We start from the raw sequence: 13,889 nt of genomic DNA, 5'->3' as shown, positions 1-13,889 counted from the left end.
CGAGAATTAGCCATTGTGTCGGTCAAATTCATCCGTGAAAATTAACTATCGTAATCGTCATGCGTGACACCATTTGAGAAAACGTACGGCTGCGAATCCATCAGAAAGTCTTCGGTGGCTTCGTAAGATTATAATCAATGCTGTTGATTTCATTTCTTATTTGAAAAAATAACCCATTTCAGTATTTTTATTTATTATTATTCTAATTTTTTTAATTTCGGACCAGCTTCTACCTACGACTGCACAATTTTTTACTACTTCATCCATATCTTTATCTGGTCGACAATTATTGAAGGTCGGCTGGGTGGGTGGTGAAGGTGACACAGCAAGTGCCAAGATCAGTGTAGACTTTAGCATATCATCAAGTTCAGTACGGACATGGAGAAGATTGGTTGCACCATCGATGGAAACTTGGATGATTCCAAGTTCAACGAGCCAATACCATGGATCGGCCTCTATGTCGTGGCAGCCTCCGCAGCTTGCGCAATAGCCATGGCGATCGACGCCTTCCACGGCTTCAGGTACCGAAAATTCTGGTTCCCTTGCAAATACTTTGCTCTCAATGCCACAACTTTGACTGTCATCGCCGTGGCAGTCAAGCTCTCGGTTGATCTTAACACCTCCATGCCCCGCTCGCATGATCAGCTAGCCAAGCTTAGCAGTACTGTTTTTATGTGCATAGTAATTAGTAATTCTTTGCCTTCTTTGGGAAACATGTCAAATAAAGAGCTGATGATGAATGTGGTGGCTTTGGGGATTCTTGTTATTACTGTAATTGTTAATATTTGCATCCAATTGGGTACCGGAGTGATTTACGTGTTCTTTATAGAACATGTTCTCGTGATGTTTTTAATGGTGGTTCTTTTTGGGATCGTGCTTTCTTCGGCTTTGGCGATTCCTGCGACTAAGTTTTATCTTGATCTCAAGTATGATAAGAAGTACAAAAGAGCAAAGCAAGAATCCATTAACCATGCCAATGATTCCATAACTCAGAGACTGACAGACGACCTTGAAAGATATTGGGTGATGGCTCATACGTGTAACCCGCAGTTCGTTATGGGGCGGTTGGCAACTTGCACGGCCTCGGGAGCGTTCTGCCTGCTGAGCGCCTTGACATTGGCGGAAGCGATGCTTCGTAGCTACCTTATGCCACGGTCCTTTAGATTTTGTGTCGGAGAGTCGGATTATAAGTGGTCAAGTATTTTGATACTTGTGACTCAGGCTGTTGCGATAGGAGCAGGTACGATAGCCCCGGCTATGAGATGGTTCACAGCCATCAAATTCACGTGTCCCAAGAAAGCGAGCAGGGCCTGCAGGGTCAAGCGCTTATGGGTGGAGAAATACTGGATAAAAAAGCTGCATCATCTGAAAGAGACTCCGTTGGATCTGAGAATCTACAGCCGGCAGTGTCGAAAGCTTGTGCATAATACGAAGAACAAGGTCTTGGTTGTATGCATTTGGATTCAGATAGCAGTTGTGGTGTCGAGCAAATCAGTCCGGCTAACATCCATCTACTTTGTGTACTTGTTTCTGATTTTCCACCAGAGCTGCAAGAAACTTGTCGGCTCGTTCAGATGCACGGGCACAAATCCGAACTTTGATGCAGAATTGGATACTAACAACAGTTGCAAGCTGGATCTCAGCCGCTATGTTTTGCGTCTTGAAGGAGAGGAAGAGATCGTGGACTTGATGATGGGATGTGACAGGGATGCTACTGGACATTGGATCAGAATGGGGAGAAAGAAGCAGCCACGGTATCTCATACAACTTTTAGAGAAACTCAGTACTTCACGAGGAGGATTCGAGGGGGTATATAACTTTGACAGTAACCAGGTTCCGTCTCTGGATCTTGAAGAACCCCCCAACAGCTGGGCTCTACCCGTGGTGACACTAACAAGCATTGCAGTTGCAGTTAGCAACACCGACTTTCGTTCTGTGAAAGAGCTAATAAATTGCGTACATGAAGGCCTTATTTACATTAGAATCGTGGAAAATAGTCTGGACATAAAAAGGGACCTTGTCAATATCAGAAGAACAGCACAAATTCTGTGGGCCGAAGTAGAGCTCCATTACAAGTGGCTTGATGTGGAACTCCGTGAAATGGCGCTCCAAGGGAAAAGCCCTAGAGACATAATTTCAGAACTTTCGGACATAGCTAAGAACAAGTTTTCAGAGTACCAAAAGATAGATATAATAGGCTGTTTGAGGGACAGCCCTTCAAAATGGCCAGGCGAGCTCTTGGCTGCAAATTCAATGTATCGAGCGTGCCAAACCCTTTTGCTAAATATGGGTCACAAATCGAACGAGTGCAGCAAAGCGATGTTCGAAAGACTTACCGCCATGATCACCGACTTGATAGGGGCTTGTCTCACGAACCTGCAACATGCCATATCGATAAAATGTCACCATAGCAGCATTGAAGAAAGAGAGGAAATAGTCCGCATGGGTATTCTTCTTCTTGGTAAATCAGAAAAGATCTTAGAAATTCTCAGTTGCCAACCACTTCCAAGTTCAAATCCAGAACTATTGGCTTGCATTAACGAATGGCGTGCATTAAGCAAAGAGAAAGATCCTCTGTCTTGTGATTCCATTCCTACAAGTAGTGACTCGAATTTTAGTACTTCACCGGACTTGTACCTGCGTATCGAGTAACATGTAACAATAGGTATTATTTATGTGTTGTACCATCTTAGGAGGCATATCTTCTTTAGCTCTTTCGATAGAACTACGGGCGCCGTAAATAGGTCTCCATCAGAATCATTGCCCAACTCATCCGCGATTACGAGTGCCGGAGCGTTTAGGTTCGATCAGTTTGACCATTACTTTGTTCGCAACTCGTGTGGATGAACGTTATTTATTCATTAGACGGGACACGCAACACATGCAAGGTGTCAGTAGTTCAAAACTTATCGATTGTATGAATTAATACCACACCACGTTTGATAGGTTACGTTTTCAATGAATTTGTCTTTTCAGTTATTCTAGAAAAACCACAATTACGCAATCAAGTTTTGTAAAACCACACCACATTTGGACATTTAGTAGGTGATGTTTTTAATGAATCTGTTTTTGGTTAATTTATAAAACAACCACGATTATGGTATTTTTCTAAAAATAATCATATATAAAAAAAATATATCTCACAAGAAATTAAATATTCAAATTTAAAAACCAATCGCTTATAAAATTCTATTTACGTTTTTCCGAGCAAATTCGTAGTTTTTTTAAATAATTCCCGAATGTGTATATATTTGAATACGTGATTTTTTTACAAAATAATAATTTTTGTTCAGAATGGGTTTTAATTCCATTTTAAACTAATTAAAATTGTCTTATAAAAAGGATAATCAAAACTTCGGCCGCTATTTATTTTGTCCAAAACAGTTTGGCCGTTGTATATATATGTCTGGCAAAAACTTGTGTGAGACGGTTTCATATATCGTATTTTGTGAGACCGATCTCCTATTTGGATCATCCATGAAAAAAACATTACTTTTTTATGCTAAGAGTATTACTTTTTATTGTGAATATCGGTAGGGTTACTCGTCTCACATATAAAGATTCGTGAGACCGTCTCACAAAAAACCTACTCTATATGTTTATACTCCACTAACTTGTAGCGTTTATAGTTTTAGTTTTAGTTGATTAAGCATTCGAATTTTAGTTTTTTCATCAACTTTGATTTTTTTGACTTTGAGTTTTAATTTAATGGAATGTTGACGTGATATCGAAAAATGATGGTGTTGTATCAGAAAATAATGACGTAATATAAAAAATTATTGATATGTCCAACACTAGGTTCATAATTTGACCAAAATAAGCATAAATTAAAACCAATGTAGCAAAACTTAAATTTGAATTCTTAGCTACTTTTAGAACAAATTATTGAATTACAAAGTTATTTTCCCTGTATATATGTGTTTTGATGATCGATTATGGAACAAGTTATAAGTCAATATTGAAGGCAATACAATTCAACACACGAGGTCAGTAAAAGGCCAAAAGGGTCTATTATGAAACTGCGTTCAACAAGAACTTCCGAGACTTGCCTCTCACTTTTCTCCTATCCTGAACCGTCGTCATCTATCTGAGAAAAAAAGGTTCTTCCTTTTCTGATCACTGCTATTGTGTGAGTTTCATTTTCTTGGAAAGCTATTCGAACTCCGAATTTGCTAAATTTTTATGTTCTTTTTCATGGCTTTCTTCTGTTTTACCCTGAAATTCTTTCTTGGGTCTTTTTGGTTCCTTCTGAACCATATTTTTATATTCAACTGGTTATTTCTAGATGGGTTGATGGAATTTATCTGAAGGGTTTTCTAGTGTGTGTTTGTTTGTCTCTATTTTTTGCTGCATTCCACCGTTTTTTCTCAAAGAGCTGTACTTTATATGTTTTTCTTTATTATATGGAATTTAAGAATGTTAATTTTAAATTTTTTATCAGTAAAATTCAGGTGGGATGGCAAAGCGTTCGTTCAGGGAAGAGCATGACCTCGGTCTGTGCTTTTATTTAGTCTCTTCAACTTTATTATTGGATTTCCCATTCTTTTTCTTGCGTAATGAATTTGCAACTCAATTGTGTTTCAGCGAAAAGACGTGATGAGGCTGCTAGAATCAGGGAGAAATACCCAGATAGAATCCCGGTGCGAATACAGACAAATTTTTTTAAATGCCGATAATTGTAGTTTCGGTTGCTTGTTTGGAAATTTGGATCAAAATTTTTGTGCACGATTATGTGATAGTTTTCCACTAATCCGAGTATGTTTTGAACCTTTTCAAGGTTTCAAATCTTTAGGATCGAGCTCTAAGCTTTAAGGGATGGATTTCCTTGGTCTGTGTATTTTCTTGTTTCATTGGGTTCGAGGCATATGAAAAGCTAAATTATCAAAATGCTTATAGTCGGCAGACCATCAAATAATTAATGAACTAATAATTCGATCATTAATATTGCCCAAGTGTTGGAAACAAATTTTGTAATGGTGAAGTAACCTCAAGTCAATATCTGGGATCAAGACAAAATATAATTTAATCAATGAAGATTCCTCCACGGGGGTGGGCTGCAGGGTTACTGTGACATATGACTGTTCACGCTTAAACTTATCGTGAGTGAAGTATACCTTGGTTTGTAACTTGGAATGCATGGTAGGTTCTGATATTTTTTTATGGCGATGTTTCAAATATTTTTGGAGTTTTTCTTTCAAGAGTCTAAAAACTCAAGCGCCATTGAACAACCTATGAAGCTGTGGAATTTTAAACTTATGTTTTTATGATGTAGGTGATTGTTGAGAAGGCAGAAAACAGTAATATTCCCAGTATTGACAAGAAAAAGTTGGTATCAGCTCTACCTTATGCAATTACTACTTAATTATGATTTTACTTTTTACTCAGCTTTCTCAACTTAAAAGGGTGATGAGTTGTACGGTACCTAGAGGAGTTGGAAATAAAATAGTTCACCCAATGATGTTTCCCTTCCCTCCCAAATTTCTGTCGTTTTTGTTTTGCCCCCTATGCTTACTCCTGGCTTCTCTGATGAGCTTCTAGATGTATGTTTTGGAAGGCACGAGGATTGATATAATTCATGACATTATCGATCAAGCATCCATTTTATTTTTGGTTGCTCATTATTCATCTGTGTTGAACTTCTAGTTTCATTAAAGGCTAAAACTTGATGGGCTTAGTGAATATATTGTGCGTATCAATCAATTCATTTCCTCTATATTACTGATACTTTAGTTCATTTCAAACATGTAAACCTCTTTTGCTTATAATCGAGACAATTACAGGTATCTGGTACCGGCTGACTTAACTGTTGGACAGTTTGTCTATGTGATACGCAGAAGGATCAAACTGAGCGCCGAAAAGGCAATTTTCATATTTATGGACAATGTGTTGCCGCCAACAGGTAGCCCTTTATGTAAAATACACATACACAAATATTCGTACACATGCACACACGGCACATTTATTTGGCTGTCGGCAGTTGCAATTTGACATGAATGGGGTGGATGATTGCTCAAGTCGGTTACGGGTATCGTGCTGCTTGTTTTTTTTCTTGTTCAGGCGCGCTTATGTCAACTGTGTACGAGGAAAAGCAGGATGAAGATGGTTTCCTTTACGTAACCTACAGCGGAGAGAACACATTTGGGGACCAGATTCTATCATAGCTGCCCTTGATTACATCAGGCTTTGATTTCTTTAACTATACATGGCGCTACTATATTTGGCTGATAGTCATGCTTGTGCATATCGCATCTATAAAGTATTTCTGTATATAGTTTCCAAGTCTCGAAGACCATGAACGATGACTGCATTTCCTAATTCCTATTGTGGATATTGTTTTCACTTTCACTCTTTCTTCATTGCTGCGTGTGTTCTCCCACACAAAATTTGTTTAATTCTCGATAAGGTACTATTAGACTTCCCAATGCTGTCAAATGTCTAAGAGAGCAATGTAGATTTTCAATTTCATGATGGTTATGTAGGAATATGAAAGCTGATAGCTAAAAATAAAAACAATCTTGATATTCAATTTCAAAACGAATATGGTACTTAACATTTTTGGGGTTTCGTAGGAGTGTTTATATGTTTGTTTTTATCATGTGTAATATAATATAAAAAGCATTTATAATTTGCAAGTTTGAGGGATATTTTTAGACACATTATAAATAAGATTGATCAAAATATTTGTTGGAGGCCAAAAATAATCACCTTATTGTTTTGAAACTTGTAAAAGGCCCAATGAAGTCACTTTATTTCGTCTGGTGGTACAAAGTATTTTACCTGGGATTATTTCTATGTATAAGGAGAGTGCGACAAAATATGAGCAAGTGTAAAAATATGAAATACTCACATGATCCAATGATCAAATCCAATGGTTTTTTTTATTATCATAAACTAGACAGCAAAAAACCATCAATCTGAAGTTTTTGAAATGACAAAGGATCGTAGAGAAAGAACAGATTTTGGGATGACAAACCACCACCAAGTTCACAACACAATTACACAAATACGTAAAGGGAACCTAGTAACATCCATGTACTTGGGTAAAAATCATTGAGCCATTTGATGAACTTTTCTTGAATAGAAGAAGTCATGCAAATATATCGAGTCGTGGTTATTCTCTGAGTGAAATGATTATATGCCAACTCGGACATTTTCCTACACCTGGAAATGGGACACCAGACGGTGTTGTTTCCTTGAAAACAAACAAGGTTGCACGGTCTAATATTAAAGAAGTAACAGATGAAATTCTCAACTACTGCTACAGCTGACAACAAATGGCTTTACAAAATCAATGAATTGTGAAGTCCTGATCCCCAACTTAAGATCAATTTCTCCACCTCCCAACCAGAAGAAATCTGGTTTGAGCTTCACAATCGCTTCATCCAAAATCACCTGAACATATTCACCCCCACAATGACGTACAGTAAAACATTATATTGTAAGAGACATGCATCCTATTGCAATTACATCAAAGCAATTATTGACGGATTTCAAGTTTCAAATATACTTGCGAGTATAAATTTAGCCAGGAAATTAGAGGAACAGTAAATGGTACCATAAAGGTATAAACAGTATATTTTGCAATGTTGAACCATGTATATATATAAACTTCATTTCTCTAAGTACAATTATTACATCAAAAGGTTATAGATACATGCAAATCATTTTATTATGCTCTGCTCAACCACATAAAGAGAGCTGACATCACAGGACAGATACCAAAGTGCTATGATTAATGCAGTCACAAAATCCTTCAACCAAGTTATAGAAAAATAGACCAATTCCACCTGCTTGTCAAAAAAATTAAATTCCATAAAAGAATTTTTTTTTTTTTTTGCTTACCGGTATATCAGTTTTCATGCCAATGCAGGTCACTCCATTGTGTTCATAACCAGTCAACTTTGCCGATGCTACTTCTGGAGCAAGTCTCACTGCAAAGTTTGAATCTCCAAAATCAATTGACAAAATAATCTCGAGAACCTTTTTTTGGTGCATATAACTTTGAAGCGGTCAAATCAGAAAAAAATAGACATAGTGACATACACATACATATGTCAAGTCACAGCTCAAATAGATTGATATCTTTACAATAAAAACTAATTCCAGGGCACATAAATGGGAGATATGAGATATTGCATGAGCTTGTAGACGATTTAGAATAGGCCATGCAAAAGTTATTTTCCAAGCTATATATAATCTGCTCCCAATATCTCGAAAAAAGCTCTAAGAATTTTTTCTCACCAGTTAGGCCTATATGTTTTCTCACCCAGTCTCCAGTTCAGGCATAACTAAGTTACTAACATATTTTCTAAAAACAAGTATTACTAGCAAGAATAGAGGGGTAAAACACAGTCCAATCAATGAAGATAAGTCTCAATGGTCGAAATTGTTTTGCTGATATGGGATGAGTTCCAAAAGTTGACAGCCGAGACAAAATCATAATTTTTGGCTGTGTAAATGATACCAGGACAAAAATGAGGATAAAAGAAAATAATCTCACAATAAAGTAGAAAATGAAACTAATGCATGGACAATAGATGAACTCCACAAACCTGAAAAAACCTCTTCAAATAGATAACTTGCAGGGACAGTTACTAAAGCATCTGTGCAGGAAAAATGCTATATATACAATGAGAGTTACAAATTGGGTTACAAAATGCATTTGAGATGACAAAATTATTCTTGCATTTTATTTGAAAAACTTTTTCAAAAATGCATTTATGATAGTTTTGTCATTTCAAATGCACTTTGTAACCCAATGTGTAAACCACATTATACATGTAGCATGATCCTCTGCACATATACAAAACCAACACACAATTTTTTGCTATAATAAAAAGCCTCTACGCCACACACGATCTCCTCCATTCCACACACACACAAGACAAAAAGTGACTCCGAATGTCCGATACTCCACTGGCATAGCAATTTGAAACACCATCACTTCAAAATGCTGCAATTTGTTAACTTACTGTTGATTTTCTTTTTCGATATCTTGCCATCGTTGAGTGTGTACAAAAAGTTCTTGACACTCTCAGCATTAAATCGAGCAGTATACTGCAACAAATGAGAAGCACAAAGGATCCATAAATCATGATTTTTCGTTCATTACTTGGGATGGATCTCATACGAAATTAAGCACACTAAATAACTTTTGTAACCTGAACAATGACTACATAGTACTTGGAATAATTCCGATCACCACAATCAGTAACATCGGCAGGGGCTTGAGTGTTTACCTATTCAACGCAAATTTACGACTGAATCGCAAAACTACGGAGAAATCACTAACAAATTAAAACATTAAAGCGGGTTTCGAAACGACAAAAGCTACAAAACTGCATCACACGAAGAAAGGTACGGTCCCATACGAAAAATCGAAAGCATGCTTAGGAATGATGAGACTATCAAACAAATTTAAAAGCTAAATACACGTTACTTCAATTCAATAGCCTTTGCCCAAGTATCTGATTTATAAAAAAATATAACCAAAAGGAATGCAGGAAAAGCAAGTACCAAAACAATGCTCTTGCAAAGATGATGAATAGAGGCGGCAGAGAGGACATCTCGGCGGGCTTCGAGAGGCCGGCAGTAGTAATCCGAGGGGACGCGTTTGAATGCGAAGTCTCGAACGCCGTTGGCGCAGAGTATGGAGGAGAGGCGGACTTCGGTGGTGGCGTCGGCAGCTGCAGTGGCGGAGGCGGCGGTGGCTGGAGAGAGTGAGAGAGATTGGGAGAAGTCTTGGAGTAAATGAGATCGTTCGAGGTTCGATATCCGGTGGAGGATCTGGGTCTGGATTCTCTCCAGCTCCGCCAGAGTCTCCATTATGTGGCGTGAGGAACCAAAACAACAGCGGAGTTAACCAATTTGTGCCCCATTTTTTTTTTAAAAAAAAAAATTTATTAAATGATAATAAAAAAAAATTATTCTGTTGTTTATGAATGTGCCCGACGGATTATGACATGTGCCAAAAAAAATGACACGTGATTCTGACATAGATTTTGTGTCCTGATCATGAACGGACACATGCCGCGGGAGTTTGATCTAAGAAACCGGAATTATATTGTGGCACATTCACAAATAACAAAAATTACAACCAGGAATGTAGAGGTCGTAATTCTTGATCAAAATACTCTGTACATCTTATACAGATTCACAAAATCAAGAATGAATAAAATAAAACGAAGCAACAACTTGTTGGAGTTTCTATATATCTCTGATCCTCTACTGTTTTCATTATATGGATTTTCAGGGTTGTGGGTGAAACACAGCCTGGTTTCTTGGAGGTGTAAAACTATACTGTTCTTGGTGTTGATTTGGGCTGTCGGGTGTGGCGATTATGGCATCTCCATGGGCCTCCATCCCCACATATTGTTGCACGACAAGCACTGAATATGTGGCCGCAAAATCTGATGAGGCCAATAAATCTCCAATGGCACCGAGTTCCGGGCACTCGCTCCAGTCAGTAAGTCCAGCCGTCACCGAGGATACGATGCCCTGTCCTCTACCTACTATGAACAAATCGTGGATTGTGTCTATTGATCTTATCGCTGCTACTGTTTCTTCTCCATGATTCACCACTTTCTCAGTGTAGACTACAGAGGAATCATGCATAGTTCTTGCCCGGAACTCGTTTATATAGTCCTCGTCTAGCTGTTTTTCTCTATCGTTATCGGTCACTACAGTCAAGGTTTGGCCTCCATTTTGATTAAGTCGGCCATCCTGAGTTGGTTCCACTGTACTTTCTCCGGGAAGGAAACGCAATACGGAGAGACTGATCCTGGGATGTTCACACATCCTCCATGCATATGCTAATGCTTCTCTGTCGTCTGCTCCACCAAAGAACAGTACCGCTACATGGTGAGTTACTTGATTTGCGGCCAATCTTGTGGATCCGTTGAGTCCTCTATCCACAAGGATCCCAACCGAGCAAGGGGCATTGGCTAATACATTTTGGTTAATTGTTTGAAATGCTGGATTGGTTGCTTCCATTCCTCCATCCACTGTTTGTTGCTTATGGAAAGGGATTATGATTAAGGCAACTCGCTTGTCCTCTGAGACGCTGCAAATGTCTTCATGCATGGTTGAGTAAGGGGATATGGCGGTGAGGGGGTTGACGGAGACGAAACTAGCGCGTTGCTCAAAGTTTTCAAATGCGTTGATGATGTGATCGGATTGAGCTTGCGTACGGTTGAGGGCTGGGCGTCCTGATTTCCTAGTGTTGTGCACTATAAGCATGGCTGATGCACGGCCCGTGAGCTCGACAAGGTGCAGAATGTATGCCCCAATGGGAGATTTCTTGGTAGGATGAGAGGCTTCAAGGAGGTTGATGACTGTTGGGACATTTCTTGGAGAGTGAACACACACGAGGACACGAAACTCGCCGTCCCGTTTCGTTCTCTGAATCGTTCTCCTTTTGTAGGGTATGAATTTTCTCGCCGGCCTGTAGATCTTGATGACAACTGGTGCGATTATCGAAGTCATAACCACTGCTGCAACTACCATGACAGAAAAAGACTGATCATCCAAGACCTGCATTATGGTGAGAACATTACAGAAATCAGCTAGTAGTATTTTTACATAAAATGTGATTTATTTATGACGAGATCAGCTGTGCATCTTATACCTTTTGGTCTTTGCCGACGTTAAGAACAATAATCTCTACAAGCCCTTTAGTGTTCATCAGGAAACCTAGAGCAAGCCCTTCGTAGAACGGCATCTTGTAATAAAGAGCGACAAGAAGTGTTCCCGCGATTTTACCGGCACATGCCAGAACAATTATAACGGCTAAAATGGCCCATGTTTTCACTCCTGTTATCAAAGTAATATCTGTTTTGAGGCCGCTAATGGCGAAGAAAAGGGGCAGCAGAAGCCCTGAAACGAAGTCTTCAAGCTTCTCTATGAGGGTTACACCAAGAGGTCCATTGGGTACCACTAAGCCAAAAACGAAAGCTCCAAAAACAGAATGTGTTCCTATAGCATCTGTGATGAAACCGGATATCATAACCCCGGTGAGTATAAGGCAGATGTAGAATTCACTGATGGATTCTCCTTCAGGGGTCCTTCGTATCAACCATGAAATGACCGGACGTACCACATAAACACAGAAAATAACAAAGGCTACGCTTGACAATATCACCCAAACTGAAGCCAATGACATTGCCTCATTCTCAGCCATGGCAATGGCAAATGCTAAGAGAATCCATGCAAACATGTCATTGATCAGAGCCGCAGACATGGCAATTCTTCCGATGTCCGTGTTGAGAAGTTTAAGCTCTGCTAATATACGCGCAAGAACAGGGAAAGCGGTGACAGAAAGCGAAACCCCAAGGAAGAGCACGAAAGTGCCCATCTTTAGGATATGTGTGTCTGAATGCAGAATAAAAGAGAAAGCAAAGCCAACAAGAAACGGTAAAATCATGCCCGCAGCAGCAATGACTAAAGCCTTTTTGCCACTCCGACGAATCACAGCAATGTCCATTTCTACTCCGACAAGAAAAAGGAAATAGAGAAGGCCTACATTTGCCATAGTTTCAAGAACCATTACACTTCTTAAAGGAAAAATCGTGTTTGCGAATCGGCTGCTTTGTCCTAGCAGTGATGGACCCAAGATCACCCCTCCCTGCAACAATTCGAAATACTACAATTTAATATTTTCTGTTAGAAATGGAAGACATCAAATCCCCTAGTACTTGTCCGACTATCTTCACTTTCCTTCACATGTCAAATTAATCATATCATATACGTTTATTTTTTCACATTTCATTGTACTGTGGAACTCTTATGAGTTCGTTACGCAAGTACTACAACAGACACACATTGACAATTATATCAATCGATTTGCGATTCAACAAAAACAACCGTTCACGTCAATGAAATTGAGTAAAGGCAAATGACAGAAAAGGTTTAATAGCTAGACTTACAAGGATCTCAGAAATGACACGAGGCTGGCGAAATGGTTTCAAGACGAAAACAAGAATACGAGTTATGACGACGACGAGCGACAATTGCAATATGAAGAGTGGCAAAGAATAATCCAAAGGGTTATCGCCTTGCCAAATCCCGTTGGTGGTTATCATGGTCGGAGCATAGCATATTATCGTATCGTCCGTTTTGTTGATGGTTGTCGCCCCTGAATCCGACATTTTTCGAAATTTGGATTTAAAAAAAAATGGAACACACCTCCCTCCTCCTCTTCTTCTTTTTGTTCTTCTAGCCCGGCCTTATATGATATACATATAGAGATCTAACCTTGTATGATCAAATATATAAGCTTGTTTGTCTCCGAAAACGAATACTTGCCAAATCTTTATCTTACGTTAATGTATGTATTGTCTGAACTAGTGCATCATCACTCCATGAAGATGCGGATTGGGAATAACATATTTTAGATTAGGAAAAGGATAAAAATGAAACAGAAACTGTAAAAAATTCATTATGCTGCATGTTTTGGTGTTTGATGTGGCTTGAAAAATGTTAGGTTCATTCGGGTGGTGGCCCGGTTAATGAGGGTTCTCACTCATGAGTGGTCGATACTTTTCTAGACAAATTTAATCTTGAATTATGCTTATACAATGTACCGTAACTATTGGAAATACTTGGGAAAATCATAAACTTATAAGTCGGTAGATATCTCCATTGATCCTAAGTTTTTATGTTAAAATACATATATAAATCCATAATGATTTATGTTAAAGTGGACAATATCAATATCATTGTGAAAATACGTGACTTATAGATATCATAAGATATAAAATCTTGAGATTTTTTTAATAATAGGTAAAAAAAATTTAATTTAACTACAACACTTATATACAAGTTGAATTTGAACCCAAAATCTCATTTGTTTGGATGTCACCCTTAGTTATACAATACCAATGTCACTTACT

General features: G+C 38.5%; 4 protein-coding genes across 8 annotated transcripts; 2 read left to right on the top strand and 2 right to left on the bottom strand.

Annotated features, from left to right (window-relative positions):
• The first annotated feature begins 199 nt into the window (after positions 1–199).
• LOC140970172 (uncharacterized) lies at positions 200–2,716 on the top strand. Its single transcript, XM_073431802.1, has one exon. The coding sequence runs from the start codon at positions 379–381 to the stop codon at positions 2,650–2,652; it is 2,274 nt and encodes a 757-aa protein (XP_073287903.1). The 5' UTR covers positions 200–378; the 3' UTR covers positions 2,653–2,716.
• Positions 2,717–3,972: 1,256 nt separating this feature from the next.
• LOC140970142 (autophagy-related protein 8f-like) lies at positions 3,973–6,545 on the top strand. 4 transcript variants are annotated; one of them, XM_073431745.1, is made up of 6 exons: positions 3,973–4,100; positions 4,442–4,493; positions 4,585–4,640; positions 5,273–5,325; positions 5,781–5,899; positions 6,058–6,545. In XM_073431745.1, the coding sequence occupies exons 2-6, from the start codon at positions 4,457–4,459 to the stop codon at positions 6,159–6,161; spliced, it is 369 nt and encodes a 122-aa protein (XP_073287846.1). In that variant the 5' UTR covers positions 3,973–4,100; positions 4,442–4,456; the 3' UTR covers positions 6,162–6,545. The 4 variants fall into 4 exon arrangements, with proteins under 4 accessions (XP_073287846.1, XP_073287847.1, XP_073287848.1 ...); XM_073431746.1 differs by having other exon boundaries at positions 3,991–4,129; XM_073431747.1 differs by having other exon boundaries at positions 4,012–4,129; positions 4,452–4,493.
• Positions 6,546–6,841: 296 nt separating this feature from the next.
• On the bottom strand, positions 6,842–9,870 carry LOC140970141 (uncharacterized). 2 transcript variants are annotated; one of them, XM_073431742.1, is made up of 5 exons: positions 9,517–9,870; positions 9,162–9,239; positions 8,973–9,057; positions 7,843–7,931; positions 6,892–7,392 (listed from the first exon to the last, which is right to left on the bottom strand). In XM_073431742.1, the coding sequence occupies exons 1-5, from the start codon at positions 9,823–9,825 to the stop codon at positions 7,249–7,251; spliced, it is 705 nt and encodes a 234-aa protein (XP_073287843.1). In that variant the 5' UTR covers positions 9,826–9,870; the 3' UTR covers positions 6,892–7,248. The 2 variants fall into 2 exon arrangements, with proteins under 2 accessions (XP_073287845.1, XP_073287843.1); XM_073431744.1 differs by lacking the exon at positions 9,162–9,239 and having other exon boundaries at positions 6,842–7,392.
• Positions 9,871–10,058: 188 nt separating this feature from the next.
• Positions 10,059–13,428, bottom strand: LOC140970146 (cation/H(+) antiporter 15-like). The gene is made up of 3 exons (XM_073431753.1): positions 12,924–13,428; positions 11,627–12,622; positions 10,059–11,532 (listed from the first exon to the last, which is right to left on the bottom strand). Exons 1-3 carry the CDS (start codon positions 13,143–13,145, stop codon positions 10,249–10,251), a joined length of 2,502 nt encoding a protein of 833 aa, XP_073287854.1. The 5' UTR covers positions 13,146–13,428; the 3' UTR covers positions 10,059–10,248.
• Positions 13,429–13,889: the final 461 nt, after the last annotated feature.

The sequence above is a fragment of the Primulina huaijiensis genome, unplaced genomic scaffold (assembly GCF_012295235.1).
Source record: "Primulina huaijiensis isolate GDHJ02 unplaced genomic scaffold, ASM1229523v2 scaffold43369, whole genome shotgun sequence".
NCBI lineage: Eukaryota > Viridiplantae > Streptophyta > Magnoliopsida > Lamiales > Gesneriaceae > Primulina > Primulina huaijiensis.
Note: the sequence above shows the minus strand (reverse complement) of the source record. Positions and strands in the feature narration are given on the sequence as shown.